The sequence below is a fragment of the Dendrobates tinctorius genome, unplaced genomic scaffold (assembly GCF_039654945.1).
Source record: "Dendrobates tinctorius isolate UK_male_01 unplaced genomic scaffold, ASM3965494v1 ptg000059l, whole genome shotgun sequence".
NCBI classification, from domain to species: domain Eukaryota; kingdom Metazoa; phylum Chordata; class Amphibia; order Anura; family Dendrobatidae; genus Dendrobates; species Dendrobates tinctorius.
Window position 1 is genome coordinate 20,670,212 of NW_027361727.1, and position 25,318 is coordinate 20,695,529.

At 42.0% G+C, this 25,318-nt stretch overlaps 1 protein-coding gene across 2 annotated transcripts in view; it reads right to left on the reverse strand.

Moving 5' to 3' along the window:
- Nucleotides 1-456: 456 nt before the first annotated feature.
- LOC141092411 (embryonic protein UVS.2-like) overlaps nt 457-25,318 on the reverse strand; it is a 55,223-nt gene continuing 30,361 nt past the window's right edge. For both annotated transcript variants that reach the window (XM_073578546.1, XM_073578547.1), the window contains exons 6-13: nt 19,552-19,730; nt 19,149-19,230; nt 11,060-11,187; nt 9,796-9,911; nt 8,937-9,162; nt 8,620-8,738; nt 7,841-8,063; nt 457-645 (exon numbers count right to left, since the gene is read on the reverse strand). In XM_073578546.1, coding sequence (XP_073434647.1) covers nt 632-645; nt 7,841-8,063; nt 8,620-8,738; nt 8,937-9,162; nt 9,796-9,911; nt 11,060-11,187; nt 19,149-19,230; nt 19,552-19,730 — 1,087 coding nt within the window. In that variant the 3' untranslated portion in view covers nt 457-631. The remainder of the gene's footprint in view (nt 646-7,840; nt 8,064-8,619; nt 8,739-8,936; nt 9,163-9,795; nt 9,912-11,059; nt 11,188-19,148; nt 19,231-19,551; nt 19,731-25,318) is intronic.

Consider the following 25,318-nt stretch of genomic DNA (forward strand, 5'->3'; position numbering starts at 1 on the left):
CAGTGTAAAGTATAAGGGAGGGGCAGAAGTCTCACAATATAGCCCTTAGGCTATGTGCACACGTTGCGGATTCTGCTGCGGATCCTGCTGCGGATCCACAGCGTTTCTGGCCCTGCGGGTCCGCAGCAGTTTCTGCTGCGTTGTACAGTACCATTGTTTTCAATGGTAAAACCAAAAACGCTGTGCACATGCTGCGGATTTTTCCGCTCGGATTTGCTGCGGGTTACAATCCGCAGCATGTCAATTCTTTGTGCGGATTCCGCTGCGGTTTCACACCTTCACCATTGTGAAGTGTGAAAACTCTGGGAAAAACCGCAGGTATTTTGACCTGTGGATTTTTCAAAATCCGCAGCACTTCCAACTACGTGTGCACATAGCCTAAGATGGATTTAATTAGTGAGAACTGACATGACTTCTGGCTCTAATATGCCATAAGCAAGCGCTCAAAACCAACAATACATTACATATTGATTGTTTATTATTAAATTCTAACTCGGCTCGTACAGAACTGACACTTTATATCATATGTTGACACGGAAATGCATTTTATTGCAGTTTAGATTTGGAAAAATCATCAAATTTCCTCCAGAAAGGTGACAACCGGCAGGCTTTCCTCAAAAAGCGTGTAACCCTATGGAGACGGCACTGAAAAATAGGAAATTAAACAATGGAAAGGATCGCAAAAAACGTCTAAAACTCTACAAAAGTAAAGAGGCAAGCCCCAATTCATTCTGCTTATTGTCTAGTTTTTTGGCAGTTTTTGCCTTTGTTTAATTAGTGCCAATTTTTCCTTTTAATCTGCAACTATTCTATGGCTCTTTAAGGGTGTGTGCACACGCTGCTGATTCTGCTGCGGATCTGCAGTGGTTTTGGTCCTGCGGATCTGCTGCGGTGTACAGTACCATAATATCCTATGGGAAATGGAAACCGCAATGCAGACGGTGCGGATTTTTCCGCTGTTTCTAATCCGCAGAAAGAATGGACATGTCATTCTTGCTGCGGATTCCGCTGCGGTTTACATCTCCTCCATTGTAGAGGTGATAAACCGCAGGGCAAAACCGCAGATAAACTGCAGGTCTTTTGACCTGCGGATTTTCCTAAATCTGCAGCGTGTGCACACACCCTAACACATTATCAGGTTTTTTGTGTGCACCATTGTGGACGAGGTTTTTATTTTTCACAAGTCTTCAGCTGATTCATCAATTGTGACTTTAAAAAAAAAACTAAAGTTGCAGCATTTTAGCACAAATGTCCTCCAGTCTTTAACGTAAAAAAAAAGAATTAACCCGATCAGTAAATGGCGTAATGAGAAAAAAAATTAAATCGCCAGAATTACGGTTTTTGGTCTCTGCAAAATTGCAATAACCGGCAATCAAAATATCGCATATACACCAAAATAAAAATGTCAACTCAGTGTACAAAAGTAAGCCCTCACCCATCCCCAAATCACGAAAAATGGAGACGCTATAGGTCTCGGAAAATGGCGTAATTTTTTTTTCCCTTTACCAAAGTTTGGATTTTTTTTCACCACTTAAATAAAAAAGAACCAAGACATGTTTGGTGTCTATGAACTTGTAATGACCTGGAGAATCATAATGGCGAGTTTTTGGTGAGCATTTACTGAACATGGTTAAAAAAAAACAAAAACTATTGTGGGATTGCACTTTTTTTTTGCAATTTCACCGCATTTGGAATTTTTTTCCCGTTTTCCAGTACACAATATGTTAAAACCAATGGTGTCGTTCAAAAGTATAACTCGTTCTGCAAAAAAACAAGTCATATTGACGGAAGAATTAAAAAAAGTTATGGCTCTGGGAAAGAGTGGAGCAAAAAACGAAGTGCAGAAACTGAAAATGGCCCCGGGGGTAAAGGGGTTATGTCTTGCTAATGCCGCTTTAAGGCTATGTGCACACACTGCGGACTCTGCTGCGGATCCACTGCGGATCCGCAGCAGTTCCGCAGTGTACAGTACCATGTTATTCAATGGGATTTCAAATCCGCAGTGCACATGCTGCAGATTTTTCCGTGCGGAAAAGCTGCGGTTTTAAATTCGCAGCATGTCAATTCTTTCTGCGGATTCCGCTGCGGTTTGACACCTATTCCATTGTCCAGGTGTCAAACCACAAAGGGGAAAACCGCTGGCAAATCCGCAGGTAAAACGCAGGTCACTTTACCTGCGATTTTACCTGCTGATCCACACGGAAAAATCCACAGGTGAATCCACAGCGTGTGCACATACACTAACAGAAGATCTGAATTTTTTATGTAAAAAAAGCTAAAAACACATTGTATTTTTAATTTTATTTTTTATTTTATTTTTGGCAGCATTCATGAATCACGTGTGCCATTTAGAAAAATTTGGTGAAAAAAAAGTCAACGCATACCACGAGACAAAAAAAAACAAAAAACGACAAGTGACTTAAAGGAGTTGTCCACGGCTTTAAAAAAAGAAGAAGAAAGCACCACTGCAAAAGCGCACACTAGACTCAATAAAAATAGAAAATGTTTATTGATGCAAGAAAAATATTAAAAACACAATAAAAACATGATGAGCAACCCACAATGATATAATGGTTGAATATAGCCTGTATAACACATATAGCTGATATAATAATGCATATACAATCAAACCATGAGAGACGTATCTCAGCAACCACCTTTAAGCTAGGCTCATGAGGACCACATGATCCAAATATAACGTGGTGACTGCAAGAAGTAATTCAGTCCACACAATCATATACACTCTCCATTATATAGCATATGGGCCACAATAGGCCACATAGAAAAATGGCCAGAGTCCATCACCAAGTGGTCCGAACGCCACACTAAGCACAATAAGCGGCAAAGCTATAAGGAGATAACAACAAGTGGGTACTCAACCCAAAGCCATACCCTACACGTGTCGCCACAACCCGTGCGGCTTCATCAGGGGAAGTGATCTGGCTAAAGTCCAAATTGCTTAAATATCTTACTGAGGCCAGGTGAAAGCACTTATGTGCCCTGGGAGGGCCCCCTCCATCCAGAGAACTTATTCAAAGACCGGCATCCCGGTCTCATAGAAAACATGGCCACCACGCATGCGCTATGTAATCCTCATGAAACTGGTGAATAACCACCAGAGTTCTATTGCGCATGCGTCCAGTGGGACGCATAGACCTCTCCCATGAAACGCAAAACCGGAACACTACAATGGTTGTGCCCCAAATAGATCAATGTGCGGCACTATAAACCATATGTCCATAAGCTATACGGAGCAAGGGAACACATAGGGCTACCGATAAGGGCGGGAATGTAGTGCTGTGGCCGCATGAATTATATCAGGAAGAGGCTCACCGTCAATTGGACAATGGTCGATATTATAAAAGATTGCCATCGGATCCGACAGGACCCTTTTCTGTCAAATATAGGAGGTTATTGGACAGAGCAGTTGAACTGGGCATTATTAATAAGAAAGAAATGGAATTTTTGTGGGTGGAACATCCTACACCCACCTTTTACATGTTACCTAAGGTCCATAAAGATCTGGTGAGACCTCCGGGTGGACCGATAGGCTGCCTATGCTAGCAACTATGTGAAAAGGCTTCCATCTATGTGGATTATTTTCTCCAACCCATAGTTAAGGCCTTGCCTTCTTATTTACAGGATACTTCCCACTTCATCAGGAAATACCGGGATGTAACCTTGCCCTCTGGGGCCTTCTTCGTTACCTGCGATGTGGAATCGCTCTATTCAAACATTGATCATTCTGATGGTATTACATCGGTATTATATTTTCTTGATCAGGTAGTCCAGTCAGATAGAATGCATGATTCATTTATTGCGGATCTGCTGGGATTTATCATGAAACACAATTTTTTCCTTTTTGACAGATCTTATTACCTTCAGACTTCCGGTGTGGCCATGGGGGCCAGGTGTGCCCCGGTTTTGGCGAATCTTTTTCTCGGATGGTGGGAGGCTACTCAGGTATATGTTACAGGTCCATTCAGTGATAGGGTGCGACATTGGTCGCACTTTATCGACGATATATTTTTTATTTGGACTGGCACAGTGGAGGAATGTGATGTTTTTATGGGTTTACTAAACTCTAACCCATATAACATCGTGCTTACTTATACTGTGTCCTCTGTTTCCGTTACCTTCCTAGATCTTACGGTTTCCAATGTGAATGGGGGTATTTCCACGAAACTATTTAGGAAACCTACTGCTACGAATAGTTTGTTGGACTACACAAGCTTTCATCCGGCCCATACTAGAAATGGAGTTCCCGTGGGGCAATTTTTAAGAGCACGGAGAAATTGCACATCGGATGAAGTGTTTCGGGAGGAAGCCTTAAATCTAACTAAGCGCTTTAAGAAGAGGAATTAACCCCGTGGCAGCATTTCACGAGCTTATCAACGAGCAAATGGATGTTAACAGAATTCACTTTTGGCCACACATGACAAGACCCGAGATTCAACGCCTCGATTCATTACAAAGTATAACAGCCAATGGTCACAGGTGAGAGAAGTGCTTGGGAGACATTGGGGTATACTTAGGACGGATCTACAGACATCTGCTCTTGTGTCGGAGCAGCCTTGCATTACAGCAAGAAGGGCTCCGAATCTCAGAGACATCTTAACTAAAAGTCATTATATGAGACCAACAATTGGGTTGGATAGGGGAATAAAACTGAGAGGCCCATTTGCATGTGGCAATTGCACCATATGCTCTTATATGCCTCCTACCAGGGACTACTTTGTGAACCCAAGGAATGGAACTAAACATAAGTTGATGTCGTATATCAATTGTAAGACGAATTGTGTGGTTTATGCCTTAATCTGTCCGTGTCATCAGGTATACGTCGGTCAGACTTCACAGGAGTTACGCCGTAGGATACAGAAACATTTTTCTACAATCAATTTGGCATGTACTGATCAAGCCAAGGGCAAGACCTTGACATCTTTGGCAGCTCATTTCCTGACTTACCATGCTGGTAAAGGTACTGTCACACTTAGCGATGTACCAGCGATCCCGACCAGCGATATGACGCGGTCAGGATCTCTGGTGCATCGCTAAGTGGTCGCTAGTGAGCTGCCACATAGGCAGATCTCACTAGCGACATCGCTGGGGACGGGGGTCGCTACTTACCTGTCAGACGCGGCGATCCTGCGTCCTCCCGCCCGGCTCCACGCGTCGCTCGTCCTCACAGCAGGAAGCGCCGCAGGAAGCTGACGACGAGAAACGGTCCAGGACGTTCTCGCGCGATCAGCGATAACCAGCGGGGGAGCCGGTCGGAGGTAAGTATCAGACATAGCGATGTCGCTAGCAATATCGCTATAACGTCACTAGTTATAGCGATATTGCTAGCGATATCTCTTAGTGTGACAGGCCCTTAAGATTGCGGATACCAGGGTATGTGGATTGGAGAGAATATCATTATCTAATGGTTCACCTAGGAAACTGTTATTACAAGTGGAGTCCAGGTGGATATTCAACTTGGACTCATTGAGCCCGAGTGGCTTAAATGAAGAGCTCCTATTTACAGGATTCCTAGGTTGACTTTTCATATATTATTTTTTATTCATGTTCCCCCTCTCTTTTCTTTTTTCCTTAGGCCTTTTCCCTCCTTGGACATGACTATCAATGAGGGGACAACTATTTTATCATCGTGATTGAAGTTGCATCCAACAATATTGCGCTTGGGCTCCCTATTTATATATGTATTAATTATTGAATAAAAATTGGGATTATTGTTTATCATGTCTTTTTGGATATATGGAACTTGGTATAAAATCGGGATCCCTCCATTGTGTCAATATATTTGACCGCTAGGGGGTTCCCTTAGGGAATGTTATTGTCGGTCGTTTTAGGCCGGTGATGCACAATTGGGTCTCTTTAAGCCTTGATGGATCATCTAATATACTTTTTATGTCATGGTTGACTAATGTGTCCTTGATATCGGGCTCATGGGGACCGTAATGTAGGGTTTTGGACCGATCCCTTGATTATGGATGGGCCCTCTTGAATGGCCAAAGTGTAGGTGGAATTTTGTGATCCTTGGTTAATGTATCAACCTTAGTTGACCATTTTCTTTAGTACATCATCCTTCTTCCTTTATCCATATTGGGTGACTATGTCATCTGGGATACGCTTATTACTTATGTAATTAGGTCTTGTCAATTAGGGCACTTATAGTACTATCCGTGGTCATGACGGTATTCTGGGTATGGTCGGGGCTGTTTTTAGCCCTTTGGTTGAGGAGGGGAGGGGAGTGGGAGAGGGGGGAGGGGAGAGATAACAATATCTTCTCTCATCTCTCTCTTCTTCTTTTCTTTTCCTCCTCCGCTTCCTTCTTTTTCTTGGTTTATTGTACTCCTTTCAATTCTGGTTGTGACATTTTTTCCTTGTATTATCTTTTTCAATTGTCTTATTCTATGTTTGTGTGCCCCTTCCCCTGTGTATCTGTTATATTGTATTGTCTCATGTTTGTCCATGTGTGTACTGCGCGTTCGGTAGCCCTATGTGTTCCCTTGCTCCCTGGTATAGCTTATGGACATATGGTTTATAGTGCCGCACATTGATCTATTTGGGGCACAACCATTGTAGTGTTCCGGTTTTGCGTTTCATGGGAGAGGTCTATGCGTCCCACTGGACGCATGCGCAATAGAACTCTGGTGGTTATTCACCAGTTTCATGAGGATTACATAGCGCATGCGTGGTGGCCATGTTTTCTATGAGACCGGGACGCCGGTCTTTGAATAAGTTCTCTGGATGGAGGGGGCCCTCCCAGGGCACATAAGTGCTTTCACCTGGCCTCAGTAAGATATTTAAGCAATTTGGACTTTAGCCAGATCACTTCCCCTGATGAAGCCGCACGGGTTGTGGCGACACGTGTAGGGTATGGCTTTGGGTTGAGTACCCACTTGTTGTTATCTCCTTATAGCTTTGCCGCTTATTGTGCTTAGTGTGGCGTTCGGATCACTTGGTGATGGACTCTGGCCATTTTTCTATGTGGCCTATTGTGGCCCATATGCTATATAATGGAGAGTGTATATGATTGTGTGGACTGAATTACTTCTTGCAGTCACCACGTTATATTTGGATCATGTGGTCCTCATGAGCCTAGCTTAAAGGTGGTTGCTGAGATACGTCTCTCATGGTTTGATTGTATATGCATTATTATATCAGCTATATGTGTTATACAGGCTATAGTCAACCATTATATCATTGTGGGTTGCTCATCATGTTTTTATTGTGTTTTTAATATTTTTCTTGCACCAATAAACATTTTCTATTTTTATTGAGTCTAGTGTGCGCTTTTGCAGTGGTGCTTTCTTCTTCTTTTTTTATAGTTATGTTATTCCATTGTTGCAGCACCTACTCTCATATATGAGGTTGTGATTAGCACAGATAGTGCGCCCTACACATTTTTTGTTCAAGTCCACGGCTTTAAGACTTAAATATGTTAAAATTTAACATAGACATTCTTAGGATAGGTCATCAATGTCTGGTCGGTGGGGGTGCAACACCTGGCACCCTGCCGATCAGCTGTTTCCAATGATAGATCATCAATCTTAAAGCCAGGAACAAGCCCTTTAAAGATACACCCCCCCCCCCCCTTTCACAAATGGTGAATCGAGTCCTCAGTTTAGTTGAGTTTTTCAGTACTAAATACTTGCAAAACCAACAGACCGTAACCATTTCCTGTGGTGTACACCATTAATGAGTAAAGTAAAAAAAAAAAAATTATTAAAAGGTTAAAAAAATAAATTATAGAAAAGCAAATAAGTTGCAAAATTTACCATAATCATAACCCATAAAAAATATCCTAAGTCTACATGAACACTCAGCAACTTCTTACCAAAGTAATAGTTAGCGCTGTAGCCGGCCATGTTTAGCCAGTTGTCACTGCGGAACTCTAACAGGAGAAGGTTCCCGGTGGAGATGATGGGAGGGATGGGTGCATTACTGCAGAATCTGCCCAGCAATGGCGAATCTGTTCTGCCGCCATCATTGATGATAAGGTAATCGTAGAGGCAGGAGTTGGAATACTCTACGTCGAAAGTAGTAAAATTCAGGATAATCTGTTAGAAGTAAGAGTAGGTATTACTAGTGGGTATTACTGATACACTACTGCATGATACAGGAGGTGTAGCACTGTTATAGCCACCCGGGCATTAATATAATGGAGTTTGTGAAAAACTGCTAAAACCTGACTTGCTTAAGACAAGAGGGATTGCAGATAACTGAGGGGTCAGATTACAGCTGCCTATTGAAATCTATGGATGAGGGATGCAGAGCAAAAGGATGACACAGAAACTGTGCTGCTTCTTTCTAGTAAGTGTTCTATATTACCCCCACAGCTGGATTCACAGCTACACTGCTCGGTACTACTGTAAAACATCCTCCATGCAGCTGCTGATATAACGTGCTGCATAGAGGCAGGACAGCAGGAACCCCTCATGTCTGTGCTTCGTGTGTACAGGAGACATCATAGCCGATAGTCTCCACACATTGGGTCAACGAACCCAAAAGTGACCAGTTTCATTATGGACATGGGTGGAGATACGGGATCGGTGAAGAAGAGAATACATCAGCATTATGCAAATCTATTCATTATATTATAATTATAAATCTTACCTGATAGCCCTCAGGAGCCAATATTGTTGTGATACAATCTGACAAGTTCGGATAGAGATCTGGATAGCAGGGAGATGTGATGGTGCCGTTATCAGAAGTGTACGTGCCGCCGCAGTCCACTAGGGGGAGCAACAGAAATTATAATGGTGGATACCTGGATAACAGAGACTTTGGGGTATAGAACTGGGGATACACAAACTGAGAAAAACAAGGAATATGAGGAATAAAAAAAAATTGCTAAACTCTATCCCAGGATTAATATATATAAATATATACATGTCTTCATAGAATATAGTGCACCTCTCCGCTTCACATACCTAACCCATAGGAAGCCTTTAAGTCAATGGCTGCCAGAGGGACCTCATAAACGAACTCCACCAGCAAGGAGTTCCCGGACGCCACCAATAGAGGGAGCTCCTGAGCACCGCACGCTCGGTCCAGCAGCACAGCGGACGTCCTGCTCTGCCCATCGTATACCGTAAGGTAATATGCGGCACATTCAGCAGAGGAGGGAACATCAAACTGATCAAACTGCAAGAACGCCTGGAAAATACCAGAATACAAAATGCTGCCCTGATTCGTGCTCTTTACAGTATAGCAATGACGGCTCGGTGTGCAAGAACAAAACACAATCTACTATTATAATTAGATATTATGCAATTTGCCTCAATGATCCTTCTGACTATGGGTGGCTTGTTTTCTTAATTTTCCTTAAAAATTCGAGTCACCCCTTTTTATTAGTTTAAAAATAAATAAAGCAGATTTGCTGTCGCCGTATCCTTAAAAGTCCAATTTATTAAAATATAAAATGACTGAATGCGTCAAGGCAAAATTAATTAAAAAAAAAAATTTTTTTTGAATAATGCAATAAAATAAAAATTGGAATAAAAAAATGCTATAAAAAAAAACAATCAAAACATCATGTGTACTCCAAAATGGTACCAATAAAACATCAACACAGGGCATAGAAAAAAGAAAGAAGTCATCACACAGCTTCAAGGGTGGGGGAAAAAAAAAACAAACAAAAAAAAAGATATTCTCAGAAAATGGGAAAACAAAACTATTTTTTTTTTCTTTTAGAAATGTCAGAATTTATTTCCACCACTTACTTTAACTGTACGTTTGGAATCGCCGTAATCATAGGAACCTCCAGAATATCGAAGGAAAAGTACTCACTCTGTTTCTGTTGACCCTTACAAGCCAGACGCAGCTCGTAGAATCCTTATAGGATGAAGCGAACGTCTCAAAGTCTAAAGACCCATTGATTCCGGTTAACAGGAAACTGCAAATATCTAAAAAACAAGGTATATTAAAAAGCTGAACCCAAACTCACCCACGGACCACAGGGAAGAGATTGGGGAGGATGTTAATTACTGCATTTTGCTAATTATGCAAATTGTCTCTTCAGAGAGAAAGAGGACTAGAACTCTAGCGCCACCTATTGGAAGTAGCAGTCCTATAAGTCAATGTGGACCCTTTAACGAGCCTTGTTACATGACTTAGGATAAAAGCCAAGCCAGAATCTCCATTTGCAGACACTGTGTTTCGGGGTACTGCCCCTCATCAGTGCAAAGTGGGAGATCTGGTTTGGCTGTGAGAGAGGGGTCTGACCGATATCCAAGAAGTATCATTTCTCCTTGCGGAGAATGACATGCTAAGCATGCCGAGGTGAGGAGACTTAGATTACAAGACACTGACATTGTTATTGTTTATATTCTAGAATGTTAACAGTATTGCACAAGGTTTTTAAATAAATGCCTACTTCCTCTCAAAAAACAGCACCACATATACCCACTGGTCATGTCGGGTATTACAGCTTAGGTCCATCGAAGTTAGTAGGACTGAGCTGGAATTGCACACATACCCTGAGGACTGGCGTTATTCTAAGAGGGGGGGGATCAGGGATCACAGCTGTCGAATTCTATTTTTGTGAAAAGTATGCCACATACCTAGGCGTGGCATTAGCAGCCAGTTGTCAGAACATGGAAGAAGTGGGAATGCCATGCGCACCAAACACTCTCAGGTGCACAGACGCTGCAGTTTCTGTTCTCTGACATTGGAGGGTCCGGGGATAGCAGATGATGGGTGGGGGGTGGTGATAACATTTCAGGGGGCACTAGGATGACACTATATTGCTTGACATAAACACACCACCTATGCAATGTATTTTAAGGTGTGTACCCATAATCCCTGGTTCCGCCTGTCTGTGATCAGCGCACCATTGTAGGGAGCGATGATACATAAGATTCCGTACAGCAGTCATGTGACCTCAGCCGCTAATATATGTCACATGACTGCTGTACAGAACACGTGATACTGAATGGACCTTCCATGTAGGGACCAATCCTCGTCTTCGGTGCTTATATGTGGCCATTGCTCTGCAGGAGTATATGGTCCTCCTGATTATTTCTTCTACAGGCATTGTCATAGGAGCACGTACCGCAGTTATACAGCGTCTTCACTTTAGAGACGTCTAACGGGCTCAGTCCGTATCTCTGTCCTATGTCTACAGACTGGTCCGGCTTAGGAATAAGGCTCGGCTGTCCGGACGTGTTAGAGTAGGAAAACCTGCAAATACAAAAAAGGAACTTCACTGTATCACACACAAGAAGCCCCGTATTCTGCACAAAAACACTTCACAAGGAGACAATAATGGGCATGTAGGACACAATAAGTAGTTACAGTATGTATGTACACAGTGACTGCACCAGCAGAATAGTGAGTGCAGCTCTGGAGTATAACACAGGATGTAACTCAGGATCAGTAATGTAATGTATGTACACAGTGACTGCACCAGCAGAATAGTGAGTGCAGCTCTGGAGTATAATACAGGATGTAACTCAGGATCAGTAATGTAATGTATGTACACAGTGACTGCACCAGCAGAATAGTGAGTGCAGCTCTGGAGTATAATACAGGATGTAACTCAGGATCAGTAATGTATGTATGTACACAGTGACTGCACCAGCAGAATAGTGAGTGCAGCTCTGGAGTATAATACAGGATGTAACTCAGGATCAGTAATGTAATGTCTGTACACAGTGACTGCACCAGCAGAATAGTGAGTGCAGCTCTGGGGTATAATACAGGATGTAACTCAGGATCAGTAATGTAATGTATGTACACAGTGACTGCACCAGCAGAATAGTGAGTGCAGCTCTGGGGTATAATACAGGATGTAACTCAGGATCAGTAATGTAATGTATGTACACAGTGACTGCACCAGCAGAATAGTGAGTGCAGCTCTGGGGTATAATACAGGATGTAACTCAGGATCAGTAATGTAATGTATGTACACTGACTGCACCAGCAGAATAGTGAGTGCAGCTCTGGGGTATAATACAGGATGTAACTCAGGATCAGTAATGTAATGTATGTACACAGTGACTGCACCAGCAGAATAGTGAGTGCAGCTCTGAAGTATAATACAGGATGTAACTCAGGATCAGTAATGCAATGTATGTACACAGTGACTGCACCAGCAGAATAGAGAGTGCAGCTCTGAAGTATAATACAGGATGTAACTCAGGATCAGTAATGCAATGTATGTACACAGTGACTGCACCAGCAGAATAGAGAGTGCAGCTCTGGAGTATAATACAGGATGTAACTCAGGATCAGTAATGTAATGTATGTACACAGTGACTGCACCAGCAGAATAGAGAGTGCAGCTCTGGAGTATAATACAGGATGTAACTCAGGATCAGTAATGTAATGTATGTACACAGTGACTGCACTAGCAGAATAGTGAGTGCAGCTCTGGGGTATAATACAGGATGTAACTCAGGATCAGTAATGTAATGTATGTACACAGTGACAGCACCAGCAGAATAGTGAGTGCAGCTCTGGGGTATAATACAGGATGTAACTCAGGATCAGTAATGTAATGTATGTACACAGTGACAGCACCAGCAGAATAGTGAGTGCAGCTCTGGGGTATAATACAGGATGTAACTCAGGATCAGAAATGTAATGTATGTACACAGTGACTGCACCGGCAGAATAGTAAGTGCAGCTCTGGGGTATAATACAGGATGTAACTCAGGATCAGTAATGTAATGTATGTACACAGTGACTGCACCAGCAGAGTAGTGAGTGTAGCTCTGGAGTATAATACAGGATGTAACTCAGGATCAATAATGTAATGTATGTACACAGTGACTGCACCAGCAGAATAGTGAGTGTAGCTCTGGAGTATAATACAGGATGTAACTCAGGGTCAGTAATGTAATGTATGTACACAGTGACAGCACCAGCAGAATAGTGAGTGCAGCTCTGGGGTATAATACAGGATGTAACTCAGGATCAGTAATGTAATGTATGTACACAGTGACAGCACCAGCAGAATAGTGAGTGCAGCTCTGGGGTATAATACAGGATGTAACTCAGGATCAGTAATGTAATGTATGTACACAGTGACAGCACCAGCAGAATAGTGAGTGCAGCTCTGGGGTATAATACAGGATGTAACTCAGGATCAGAAATGTAATGTATGTACACAGTGACAGCACCAGCAGAATAGTGAGTGCAGCTCTGGGGTATAATACAGGATGTAACTCAGGATCAGAAATGTAATGTATGTACACAGTGACTGCACCGGCAGAATAGTAAGTGCAGCTCTGGGGTATAATACAGGATGTAACTCAGGATCAGTAATGTAATGTATGTACACAGTGACTGCACCAGCAGAGTAGTGAGTGTAGCTCTGGAGTATAATACAGGATGTAACTCAGGATCAGTAATGTAATGTATGTACACAGTGACTGCACCAGCAGAGTAGTGAGTGTAGCTCTGGAGTATAATACAGGATGTAACTCAGGGTCAGTAATGTAATGTATGTACACAGTGACAGCACCAGCAGGATAGTGAGTGCAGCTCTGGGGTATAATACAGGATGTAACTCAGGATCAGTAATGTAATGTATGTACACAGTGACTGCACCAGCAGAATAGTAAGTGCAGCTCTGGGGTATAATACAGGATGTAACTCAGGATCAGTAATGTAATGTATGTACACAGTGACTGTACCAGCAGAGTAGTGAGTGCAGCTCTGGAGTATAATACAGGATGTAACTCAGGATCAGTACTGTAATGTATGTACACAGTGACTACACCAGCAGAATAGTGAGTGCAGCTCTGGAGTATAATACAGGATGTAACTCAGGATCAGTAATGTAATGTATGTACACAGTGACTGCACCAGCAGAATAGTGAGTGCAGCTCTGGGGTATAATACAGCATGTAACTCAGGATTAGTAATGTATGTACACAGTGACCGCACCAGCAGAATAGTGAGTGCAGCTCTGGAGTACAATACAGGATGTAACTCAGGATCAGTAATGTAATGTATGTACACAGTGACTGCACCAGCAGAATAGTGAGTGCAATGTGGCGCCCCCAGGAGTATGGTCGCCACAATGGCATTGCCTTCCTCCAGGGATGGTGATGTCATGCTTGGAAGCAAGGAAGGGTCCCTCTAGCAGTTAATCATTTACATGCAACATGTTCCCACTCCAGGCCAGCAGAGGGAGCTCTGAACCAGGATTGGGGGAGGAGCGCGCTCTGAGGGCCAGGAAGGGAAAATAGAGAGTTAGCGTGAGGAGGGCAACGTGTGTAGACGTGTGGAGAGAAGCTGGAGGTTGAGCTGAGGAAAGAGAGCTCCCTCCTAGAGAAAGCGCATGATCTGGAGCCTGGTCTCCATGGTTGCATGGATACTGAAGGTCCTGCAACAGAAACCAGAGGAATAGGAAGCTGTAAATGCTCTATTCCCACCTAAGACTCGGAGGCACAACAGGGACCGGTGAGCCAAGAGAGATAGAGGGCTACAGCTGTCTGCCATACGAGGTGGTTCTAAGAGAAGATAAGAAGGAGGAACTTCAGTGTAACCCAGTACTGGATGTACCTCAAGCCAGCGCTAATAAGGAGACTACACAACTTATCTGATAGAGAGATCCCTGAATTGCTTCCAGGCTAGCCTGCCCTTGTACCATCTGTAATCAGGACCCTGGACTGCGTTTGCCAAGTAAAGGTAAAGAAATTGCACCCTGTTGTGTCCTTGCCTCCTTCCTGCAACATCCTCAGCACTGCTACATCTCTGTGCCAAACACTGCACCCTCTTCCTAACCCTTTATCTACACTGCCCTGGGACTACAGCCCTACCTGTGGAGGGCTACACCATCACTGCTGCACCCCACCATCTGTCCCAGAGGATCTGGTAAGACAGGATGTTGAGAAGGCTGAACTTTTAAATTCCTATTTTGCATCTGTTTTCTCTCAGAAAGGAAATGTAACACCAACTGTTATTCACTGTCCTATTAAGGGAATAGAAGAATCCAGGATATCTATAAACAGAAAGATAGTGAGGAAACACTTAGCTAACCTAAATGAATTCAAGTCTCCAGGTCCAGATGAATTACACCCCAGAGTACTGAAGGAGATAGCAGAAGAAATTTTTGAACCCCTCTCCATAATCTTTGAAAATTCTTGGAGAACAGGAGAAGTGCCAGAAGACTGGAGAAGAGCAAATGTTGTTCCTATCTTCAAAAAGGGGAAGAAGGTGGACCCAGGCAACTATAGGCCGGTGAGTCTGACTTCTATACCAGGAAAGATCTTTGAACAAATTATTAAACAACATGTATGTCAATACCTGGATAAGAATGAAGTGATCAAACAGAGTCAGCATGGGTTTGTAACTAATAAGTCATGTCAGACTAACTTAATTTCCTTCTATGACGGTATCACTGATTGGGTGGATCAAGGAAATGCTGTAGATATAGTATATCTTGACTTCAGCAAAGCATTTGACAAAGTCTCTCATACAATCCTTATTGAAAAAATGACTAAGTATGGAATGGACAAGGCAACTGTTAGGTGGATTCATAACTGGCTTAGTGATCGGACCCAAAGAGTGGTCGTAAATGGCTGCACATCCAGTTGGAAGAATGTCTCAAGTGGGGTACCACAGGGCTCTGTCCTGGGCCCTGTATTGTTCAACATCTTTATCAACGATTTAGATGAAGGAATTGAGGGTAAACTGATTAAATTTGCTGATGACACAAAACTAGGAGGGATAGCTAATACTAGAGAAGAGAGAGAGAGGATTCAAAAAGATTTAAATAAACTGGAGAAGTGGGCAGCAACTAACAGAATGGTTTTTAACAGGGAGAAATGCAAAGTACTACATCTGGGCAATAAAAATGAAAAAAGCATATATAGAATGGGAGGAATAGGGCTAAGTGACAGCACATGTGAAAAAGACTTGGGTATACTAATAGATCACAGACTGAATATGAGTCAACAGTGTGATGCAGCAGCAAAAAAGGCAAATGCAATTCTAGGATGTATTAACAGAAGCATACAGTCTAGATCACGTGAAGTCATTATTTCCCTCTACTCCTCTTTGGTCAGACCTCATCTGGAATATTGTGTCCAGTTTTGGGCACCACATTTTAAAAAAGACATCAACAAACTGGAGCAAGTTCAGAAAAGAGCGACCAGAATGGTGACCGGTCTGCAAACCCTGTCTTATGAGGAAAGGTTGCAGGATTTGGGAATGTTTAGTTTGCAAAAGAGAAGACTGAGAGGAGACTTAATAGCTGTCTACAAATATCTAAAGGGCTGTCACATTGTAGAAGGATCAACTTTATTCTCATTTGCACAAGGAAAGACTAGAAGCAATGGGATGAAACTGAATGGGAGGAGACACAGATTAGATATTAGAAAAAACTTTTTGACAGTTAGAGTGATCAATGAGTGGAACAGGCTGCCACGAGAAGTGGTGAGTTCTCCTTCAATGGAAGTCTTCAAACAGAGGCTGGACAGACATCTGACTGGGATGATTTAGCGAATCCTGCTTTGAGCAGGGGGTTGGACCAGATGGCCCAGGAGGTCCCTTCCAACTCTACGATTCTATGATTCTATGATCTGTCTGCAGCGTCGGCTTAACACCTCCCTTGCCGAACACCACAGGTGGCGTCACAAATCATTCATCTATAAACTTTATTCCCAACTCAACCCCTTTTACATGGGTGCCCAGGGCCACGGACCGGGTCACCGCTGCTGTGACATTCCCTTCTGAGAGACCGGCCCGGTACCGAGTACCACACAGACCTGGGAGGGCGACCCAGCAGCTCTGGAGCACAGGATGTAACTCAGGATCAGTAATGTAATGTATGTACACAGTGACTGCACCAGCAGAATAGTGAGTGCAGCTCTGGAGTATAATGCAGGATGTAACTCAGGATCAGTAATGTAATGTATGTACACAGTGACTGCACCAGCAGAATAGTGAGTGCAGCTCTGGGGTATAATACAGGATGTAACTCAGGATCAGTAATGTAATGTATGTATACAGTGACTCCACCAGCAGAATAGTGAGTGCAGCTCTGGAGTATAATACAGGATGTAACTCAGGATCAGTAATGTAATGTATGTACACAGTGACTGCACCAGCAGAATAGTGAGTGCAGCTCTGGGGTATAATACAGGATGGAACTCAGGATCAGTAATGTAATGTAGACAGTGACTCCACCAGCAGAATAGTGAGTGCAGCTCTGGAGTATAATACAGGATGTAACTCAGGATCAGTAAAGGATACGTAATGTAATGTACAGAGTGACTGCACCAGCAGAATAGTGAGTGCAGCTCTAGGGTATAATACAGGATGTAACTCAGGATCAGTAATGTAATGTATGTACACAGTGACTGCACCAGCAGAATAGTGAGTGCAGCTCTGGGGTATAATACAGGATGTAACTCAGGATCAGTAATGTAATGTATGTACACAGTGATTGAACCAGCAGTATAGTGAGTGCAGCTCTGGGCTATAATACAGGATGTAACTCAGGATCAGTAATGTAATGTATGTACACAGTGATTGAACCAGCAGAATAGTGAGTGTAGCTCTGGAGTATAATACAGGATCAGTAAAGGATCAGTAATGTAATGTATGTACAGTGACTGCACCAGCAGAATAGTGAGTGCAGCTCTGGAGTATAATACAGGATGTAACTCCGGATCAGTAATGTAATGTATGTACAGTGACTGCATCAGCAGAATAGCGAGGGCAGCTCTGGAGTATAATGCAGGATGTAACTCAGGATCAGTACAGGATCAGTAATGTAATGTATGTACAGTGACTGCATCAGCAGAATAGCGAGTGCAGCTCTGGAGTATAATACAGGATGTAACTCAGGATCAGAAATGTAATGTATGTACACAGTGACTGCACCGGCAGAATAGTAAGTGCAGCTCTGGGGTATAATACAGGACGTAACTCAGGATCAGTAATGTAATGTATGTACACAGTGACTGCACCAGCAGAGTAGTGAGTGTAGCTCTGGAGTATAATACAGGATGTAACTCAGGATCAGTAATGTAATGTATGCACACAGTGACAGCACCAGCAGGATAGTGAGTGCAGCTCTGGGGTATAATACAGGATGTAACTCAGGATCAGTAATGTAATGTATGTACACAGTGACTGCACCAGCAGAATAGTAAGTGTAGCTCTGGAGTATAATACAGGATGTAACTCAGGATCAGTAATGTAATGTATGTACACAGTGATTGAACCAGCAGTATAGTGAGTGCAGCTCTGGGCTATAATACAGGATGTAACTCAGGATCAGTAATGTAATGTATGTACACAGTGATTGAACCAGCAGAATAGTGAGTGTAGCTCTGGAGTATAATACAGGATCAGTAAAGGATCAGTAATGTAATGTATGTACAGTGACTGCACCAGCAGAATAGTGAGTGCAGCTCTGGAGTATAATACAGGATGTAACTCCGGATCAGTAATGTAATGTATGTACAGTGACTGCATCAGCAGAATAGCGAGTGCAGCTCTGGAGTATAATACAGGATGTAACTCAGGATCAGTAATGTAATGTACACAGTGACTCCACCAGTAGAATAGTGAGTGCAGCTCTGGAATATAATACAGGATGTAACTCAGGATCAGTACAGGATCAGTAATGTAATGTATGTACAGTGACTGCATCAGCAGAATAGCGAGTGCAGCTCTGGAGTATAATACAGGATGTAACTCAGGATCAGTAATGTAATGTACACAGTGACTCCACCAGTAGAATAGTGAGTGCAGCTCTGGAATATAATACAGGATGTAACTCAGGATCAGTAATGTAATTTATGTAGACAGTGACTGCACCAGCAGAATAGTGAGTGCAGCTCTGGGGTATAATACAGGATGTAACTCAGGATCAGTAATGTATGTACACAGTGACTGCACCAGCAGAATAGTGAGTGCAGCTCTGGAGTATAATACAGGATGTAACTCAGGATCAGTAATGTAATGTATGTACACAGTGACTGCACCAGCAGAATAGTGAGTGCAGCTCTGGAGCATAATAATCACTGTTATATGCAGATTCATTCTATATAACAAATAATAAAAAATCCATATAAAATGGCATCTACATTTTTGCTTTTTCACATTTTATGTGTTTAAAAAAAGCAAACAAACAAAACACCGTGCACAAGTCTATGGATCCAAGATAGCAGACTTACCTTCCATAGTGCATCACTGAAGCGTAATCATACGGCAGATTCATGTTGTCTGTATCAACCAAATCAAATTCACCCCAATCATCTGCAATTACATAAGAGAAAAAAAAACGCACTGAGTAATATAATAGTTACTCCTGGTGCCATGTTTGTACTATGGATTAGGAAGGATTTCTATACAGTTACATCACAACATTATAAGGAATACTCCGGGGCAGGGCGGACTAATGCTCCGCTCATTTATGTGGTGCCTTGGGTTCTGTCTGGAGCGTTCGTTTGTTGCGTAGCTTCATCTCTCGAAAAGATGAAATAGGGAATAGCTTAGATAACAATTACCTAATAGAGGTTTATTATCAGGCAAAGCAATGAAAGGATCATAATACTCATACAACTGATGACGTTGTACCTCCATTGATGTATTGCCACATGACATCGACATGCTCATCGCGATCACTCCGGCTCTGCTCATGGTAAAATCCAAGTGCATGGTTAATCTCATGCTGGACCACTCCCCTCGCCATACAGCCACTGCTCATTAGGGATAAGGGCTGCGGTCCCCCAACCTTCCCTATGGAGGACCAGCACCTAAAGGCAAGAAACGTAACACAGAGAGTCACAAACAATAATGGAACGACTTGTCAGGCACAAAAAAAAAATCTGTATCCGAGTAGAAATCCAAAACACAGATGTGAATGGAGCCATACAGTGTCTCAACCCCTATTCATACACCCCATCAGGGCATACGAACAACATAAAGAGGTTTCCCTACTTGGGACCCCTGTATGAACAAAAACAGGGGAAATCACTTGTTAACTGCAGGCAAAAAACAGAAAACCCCTCTAACTAGTTTGGACCAGCCTCAATTAACCTTTGAATAGACAAAGGCAAAATACAAGGACAACTGGCAGAGTGTAATTAACAAAATAAATAAAAACAAACAAACAGCTAAATGTATTCACTGCTCTACAGAAGAGATTATAATGAAGGGCTAATGCAAAATAAAGCCAGTGTTTTTATTATGCTCAAAAGGGACACAAGTATTCAACAAAAAAAATCCAACTTTTCTCCCGTGAAGTTTGGTCTCCACCTCTGCTAGGTGTCCTAACAGGTTGTATTCTTCCTGTATGTTTGGTGATGTCAGGTACTAACAATGCCGAGATGCTTCTTTCAATTGTGGCGGAGGCTCAAAAATAAACAAATAATAAAGTGTCAAGGAGTAAAATACCTGTAAACCATCCGTCTAGGTTCCTATTTAAAGAATATCCCACTCCCTGTTCTAACACATAGGACACAGAAAATGTTATAGTAGTTATATTCTTGTACATAGGGGCAGTATTATAGTAGTTATATTCTTGTACATAGGGGGCAGTATTATAGTAGTTATATTCTTGTACATAGGGGCAGTATTATAGTAGTTATATTCTTGTACATAGGAGGCAGTATTATAGTAGTTATATTCTTGTACATAGGGGCAGTATTATAGTAGTTATATTCTTGTACATAGGGGCAGTATTATAGTAGTTATATTCTTGTATATAGGAGCAGTATTATAGTAGTTATATTCTTGTATATAGGAGCAGTATTATAGTAGTTATATTCTTGTTCATAGGGGGCAATATTATAGTAGCTATATTCTTGTACATAAGGGGCAGTATTATAGTAGTTATATTCTTGTTCATAGGGGGCAATATTATAGTAGCTATATTCTTGTACATAGGGGCAGTATTATAGTAGTTATATTCTTGTTCATAGGGGGCAATATTATAGTAGCTATATTCTTGTACATAAGGGGCAGTATTATAGTAGTTATATTCTTGTATATAGGGGCAGTATTATAGTAGTTATATTCTTGTACATAGGTGCAGTATTATAGTAGTTATATTCTTGTATATAGGAGCAGTATTATAGTAGTTATATTCTTGTATATAGGAGCAGTATTATAGTAGTTATATTCTTGTATATAGGAGCAGTATTATAGTAGTTATATTTTTGTATATAGGAGCAGTATTATAGTAGTTATATTCTTGTACATAGGGGGCAGTATTATAGTAGTTATATTCTTGTATATAGGGGTAGTATTATAGTAGTTATATTCTTGTACATAGGGGCAGTATTGTAGTTATATTCTTGCACATAGGAGCAGTATTATAGTAGTTATATTCTTGTACATAGGTGCAGTATTATAGTAGTTATATTCTTGTATATAGGGGCAGTATTATAATAGTTATATTCTTGTATATAGGGAGCAGTATTATAGTAGTTATATTCTTGTACATAGGGGCAGTATTATAGTAGTTATATTCTTGCACATAGGGGGCAGTATTATAGTAGTTATATTCTTGCACATAGGGGGCAGTATTATAGTAGTTATATTCTTGCACATAGGGGGCAGTATTATAGTAGTTATATTCTTGTACATAGGGGCAGTATTATAGTAGTTATATTCTTGTACATAGGGGCAGTATTATAGTAGTTATATTCTTGTATATAGGGGCAGTATTATAATAGTTATATTCTTGTATATAGGGAGCAGTATTATAGTAGTTATATTCTTGTATATAGGGGCAGTATTATAGTAGTTATATTCTTGTACATAGGGGCAGTATTATAGTAGTTATATTAATGTACATAGGAGCGGCATTATAGTAGTTATATTCTTGTACATAGGGGGCAGTATTATAGTAGTTATATTCTTGTATATAGGGAGTAGTATTATAGTAGTTATATTCTTGTACATAGGGGCAGTATTATAGTAGTTATATTCTTGTATATAGGGAGTAGTATTATAGTACTTATATTCTTGTACATAGGGGCAGTATTATAGTAGTTATATTCTTGTACATAGGTGCAGTATTATAGTAGTTATATTCTTGTACATAGGGGCAGTATTACAATAGTTATATTCTTGTATATAGGGAGCAGTATTATAGTAGTTATATTCTTGTACATAGGGGCAGTATTATAGTAGTTAAATTCTTGTATATAGGGAGCAGTATTATAGTAGTTATATTCTTGTACATAGGGGCAGTATTATAGTAGTTATATTCTTGTACATAGGAGCGTGTTGTGAGTTCATTTTCCCCTTCGTCACTGAGGTCTGGTGAACTCCCTATTCTGGTAAAGGAAGGTAATGAGCCTGATTATCAGGCACCTGAGCCTAATGATGATGACTGGCTGAGTGGAGTCACGGACTGGATATAAGGCTGCCGACGCCCTTCTGCCCTGCGGGTGATTTCTCTGTGGACTTCTAAGAGACCAGTCTGATTCCTGCTCCTCTAAAGCTAAGTTTTCTGCTTTGCCTTTTAGCATTTGTGTTTTGTTTTTGTTTGCCCTGCTTTTCTGGATTCTGCCATTCCCTGCTGGGGTGAGCTGAATCTCCTTTTGCCTGTTGCTCTGTCTTCAGAATATTCCTGAGTACTGACATAGTCTTTTTGAAGCATAGCGTCTTCAGGGCCTTTTTCACTGTCAGTCTGTTGGCTCTTATTTTCATAGGGTTTTTCACGGATTGCAGACAGCAGCCTTCCTGTCCTTTCCTATCTAGTTAGCTTGGGCCCCGTCTTTGCTCAGTCTATCTTTCTGTCTGTGTTGTGTTCTTTCTTCTTGCTTCACCGTCATTATATGTGGGGGGCTGCCTTTTGCTTTGGGGTCTGCTCTGGGGCAGTTTAGTTTTCCCTTTCTGTCTTTAGGCTATTTAGTCCTCCGGCTGTGATCGAGGGGTCTAGGGCATCATAGTAACCCCCCACGGCTACTGCTAGTTGTGTTGATAGGTTCAGGGGTCTGCAATCCGATAGCTGCCAACCTCTCTGGTTTTCTGGACTTAGCTAGCATTTCTGTTTTTGCCTCCTACGGTGACTCAGTCATAACAGAATCACCCGCCATACCGCAGATCCTAGGGTACTCAATAGCAGGAAAGAATGGTGTTTAAAAAAAAAAAAAAAAAAGGTGTGTGTATATTCTTTCCTCTATATCTCTGAGGCCGTAGGGGGAATTTTTTTTTCTCTCAATGGAGATAAAGCAATTGTCTGATCGTGTGGAGCAGCTATCTGCGGAAGTGCGGGGAATTTCCGTCTACCTTGCTCGTTCGCATGCTGTTGAACCAAAGATCCCTACATCTGATGTGTTTTTTGGGGATCGATCTAAATTTTTGAGTTTCAAAGATAATTGTAAATTATTTTTTGCCTTGAAGCCTAACTCGTCAGGGAGCTCCGCGCAGCAGGTTAAAATTGTCATCTCTTTGCTGCGTGGCGATCCCCAGGATTGGGCGTTTTCTTTGAAACCAGATGATCCTATTCTGACTAATGTGAACGCATTCTTTCAAGCCTTGGGGTTGTTGTATGACGAACCTAATGCTATTGATCAGGCTGAAAAGACCCTGTTGGCATTGAACCAGGGTCGAGATTCTGCAGAGTTGTACTGTCAAAAGTTCCGAAAGTGGGCGGTCCTTACTACCTGGAATGATAATGCCTTGGCTGCTCTCTTTCGGAAGGGTTTGTCAGAAGCCGTAAAAGATACTATGGTGGGATTTCCTGTTCCCTCTGGTCTGGACGATTCTATGTCATTAGCCATTCAGGTTGATCGGCGTTTACGTGAACGCAGGATTGCACGAGAGGTGTTGCCACCGGTTGAACAGACGTCTGAACCTACGCAATGTGATAGAGTTTTGTCTAAGGCGCAACGTCAGGAGTTCAGAAGGCGTAATAAGCTGTGTTTTTTCTGTGGAGATGCCTCGCATATTATTTCTGTTTGTCCTAAACGAGAGAAACGCTTTGCACACACGTTTTCTGTTGGTGGTGTTCAACCTAAGTTTCTTCTGGCAATTACTCTGATCTGCTCCCTGTCCACATTTTCCGCCAAGGCTTTTGTGGATTCGGGAACAGCGCTAAACCTAATGGACTTCGATTTTGCTAAACGTTGTGGATTTCCGATGACACCTCTGCAGACGCCTATCCCTTTGAGGGGGATTGATGCTACTCCTTTGGCGAAAAATAAACCTCAGTTTTGGACCCAGGTAGTCATGCGGGTCGCCCCAGACCATCAAGAAAATTGCAGATTTTTGGTGTTGCATGGTCTGCATGATGCCGTTGTTCTGGGGTTTCCCTGGTTGCAAATTCATAATCCAGTTTTGGATTGGAAATCTGTGTCTGTGGTGAGTTGGGGTTGTCGGTGTGCCTTTAGTGAGGCTCCGGTTTTTTCCACCTCTCCTCAGTCGCATGATGTTCCTGACTATTTGGCGGACTTTTATGATGTATTTAGTGAGAATGAGTCTGCGTCTTTGCCTCCTCATAGGAGTTATGACTGTGCAATTGAACTGAGCCCGGGGTGTAAATTTCCCAAAGGTCGGCTCTTCAATTTATCTGTACCCGAGCACGAGGCTATGCGGTCCTATATTAAGGAGGCGTTGGAGAAGGGTCATATTAGACCATCCTCGTCACCCTTAGGTGCCGTTTTTTTTTTTGTGGCCAAAAAGGATGGTTCTTTAAGGCCTTGTATTGATTATCGTCCCCTCAACAAAATTACTATTAAATATCAGTATCCGTTACCCCTGATTTCGGATCTATTCTCTAGAGTTAGAGGTGCTTGCTGGTTTACCAAGCTTGACCTCAGGGGGCGTATAAACTTATCCGCATTAAGCAGGGGGATGAATGGAAGACGGCATTTAATACTCCGGAGGGACATTTTGAGTTCCTGGTGATGCCTTTTGGGCTCACTAATGCCCCTTCTGTCTTCCAGTGCTTCATGAATGATATTTTCCGAGACTTTGTCAATAAATTTTTGATTATCTATCTGGATGATATTTTGATCTTCTCCAGGGATTGGGATTCTCATGTGGAACATATTCGGACTGTGTTCCGGATCTTGAGGGAGAATTCCCTGTATGTCAAAGGATCAAAATGCCTTTTTGCAGTACAGAGGATTTCATTTTTGGGATTTATTTTGTCTCCGTCAACTATTGAAATGGACCCGGCCAAGGTACAGGCCATTTATGATTGGGTTCAGCCCACTTCTTTGAAGGCCCTCCAGAAGTTTTTGGGTTTTGCTAATTTTTATTGGAAATTTATAGCAAAATTTTCTAGTATTGCCAAGCCATTGACTGATCTCACTAAGAAGGGTGCTGATGTGTTGAATTGGTCTCCGGAGGTTGTTGCTTCCTTTCAGGAGCTGAAGCGAAGATT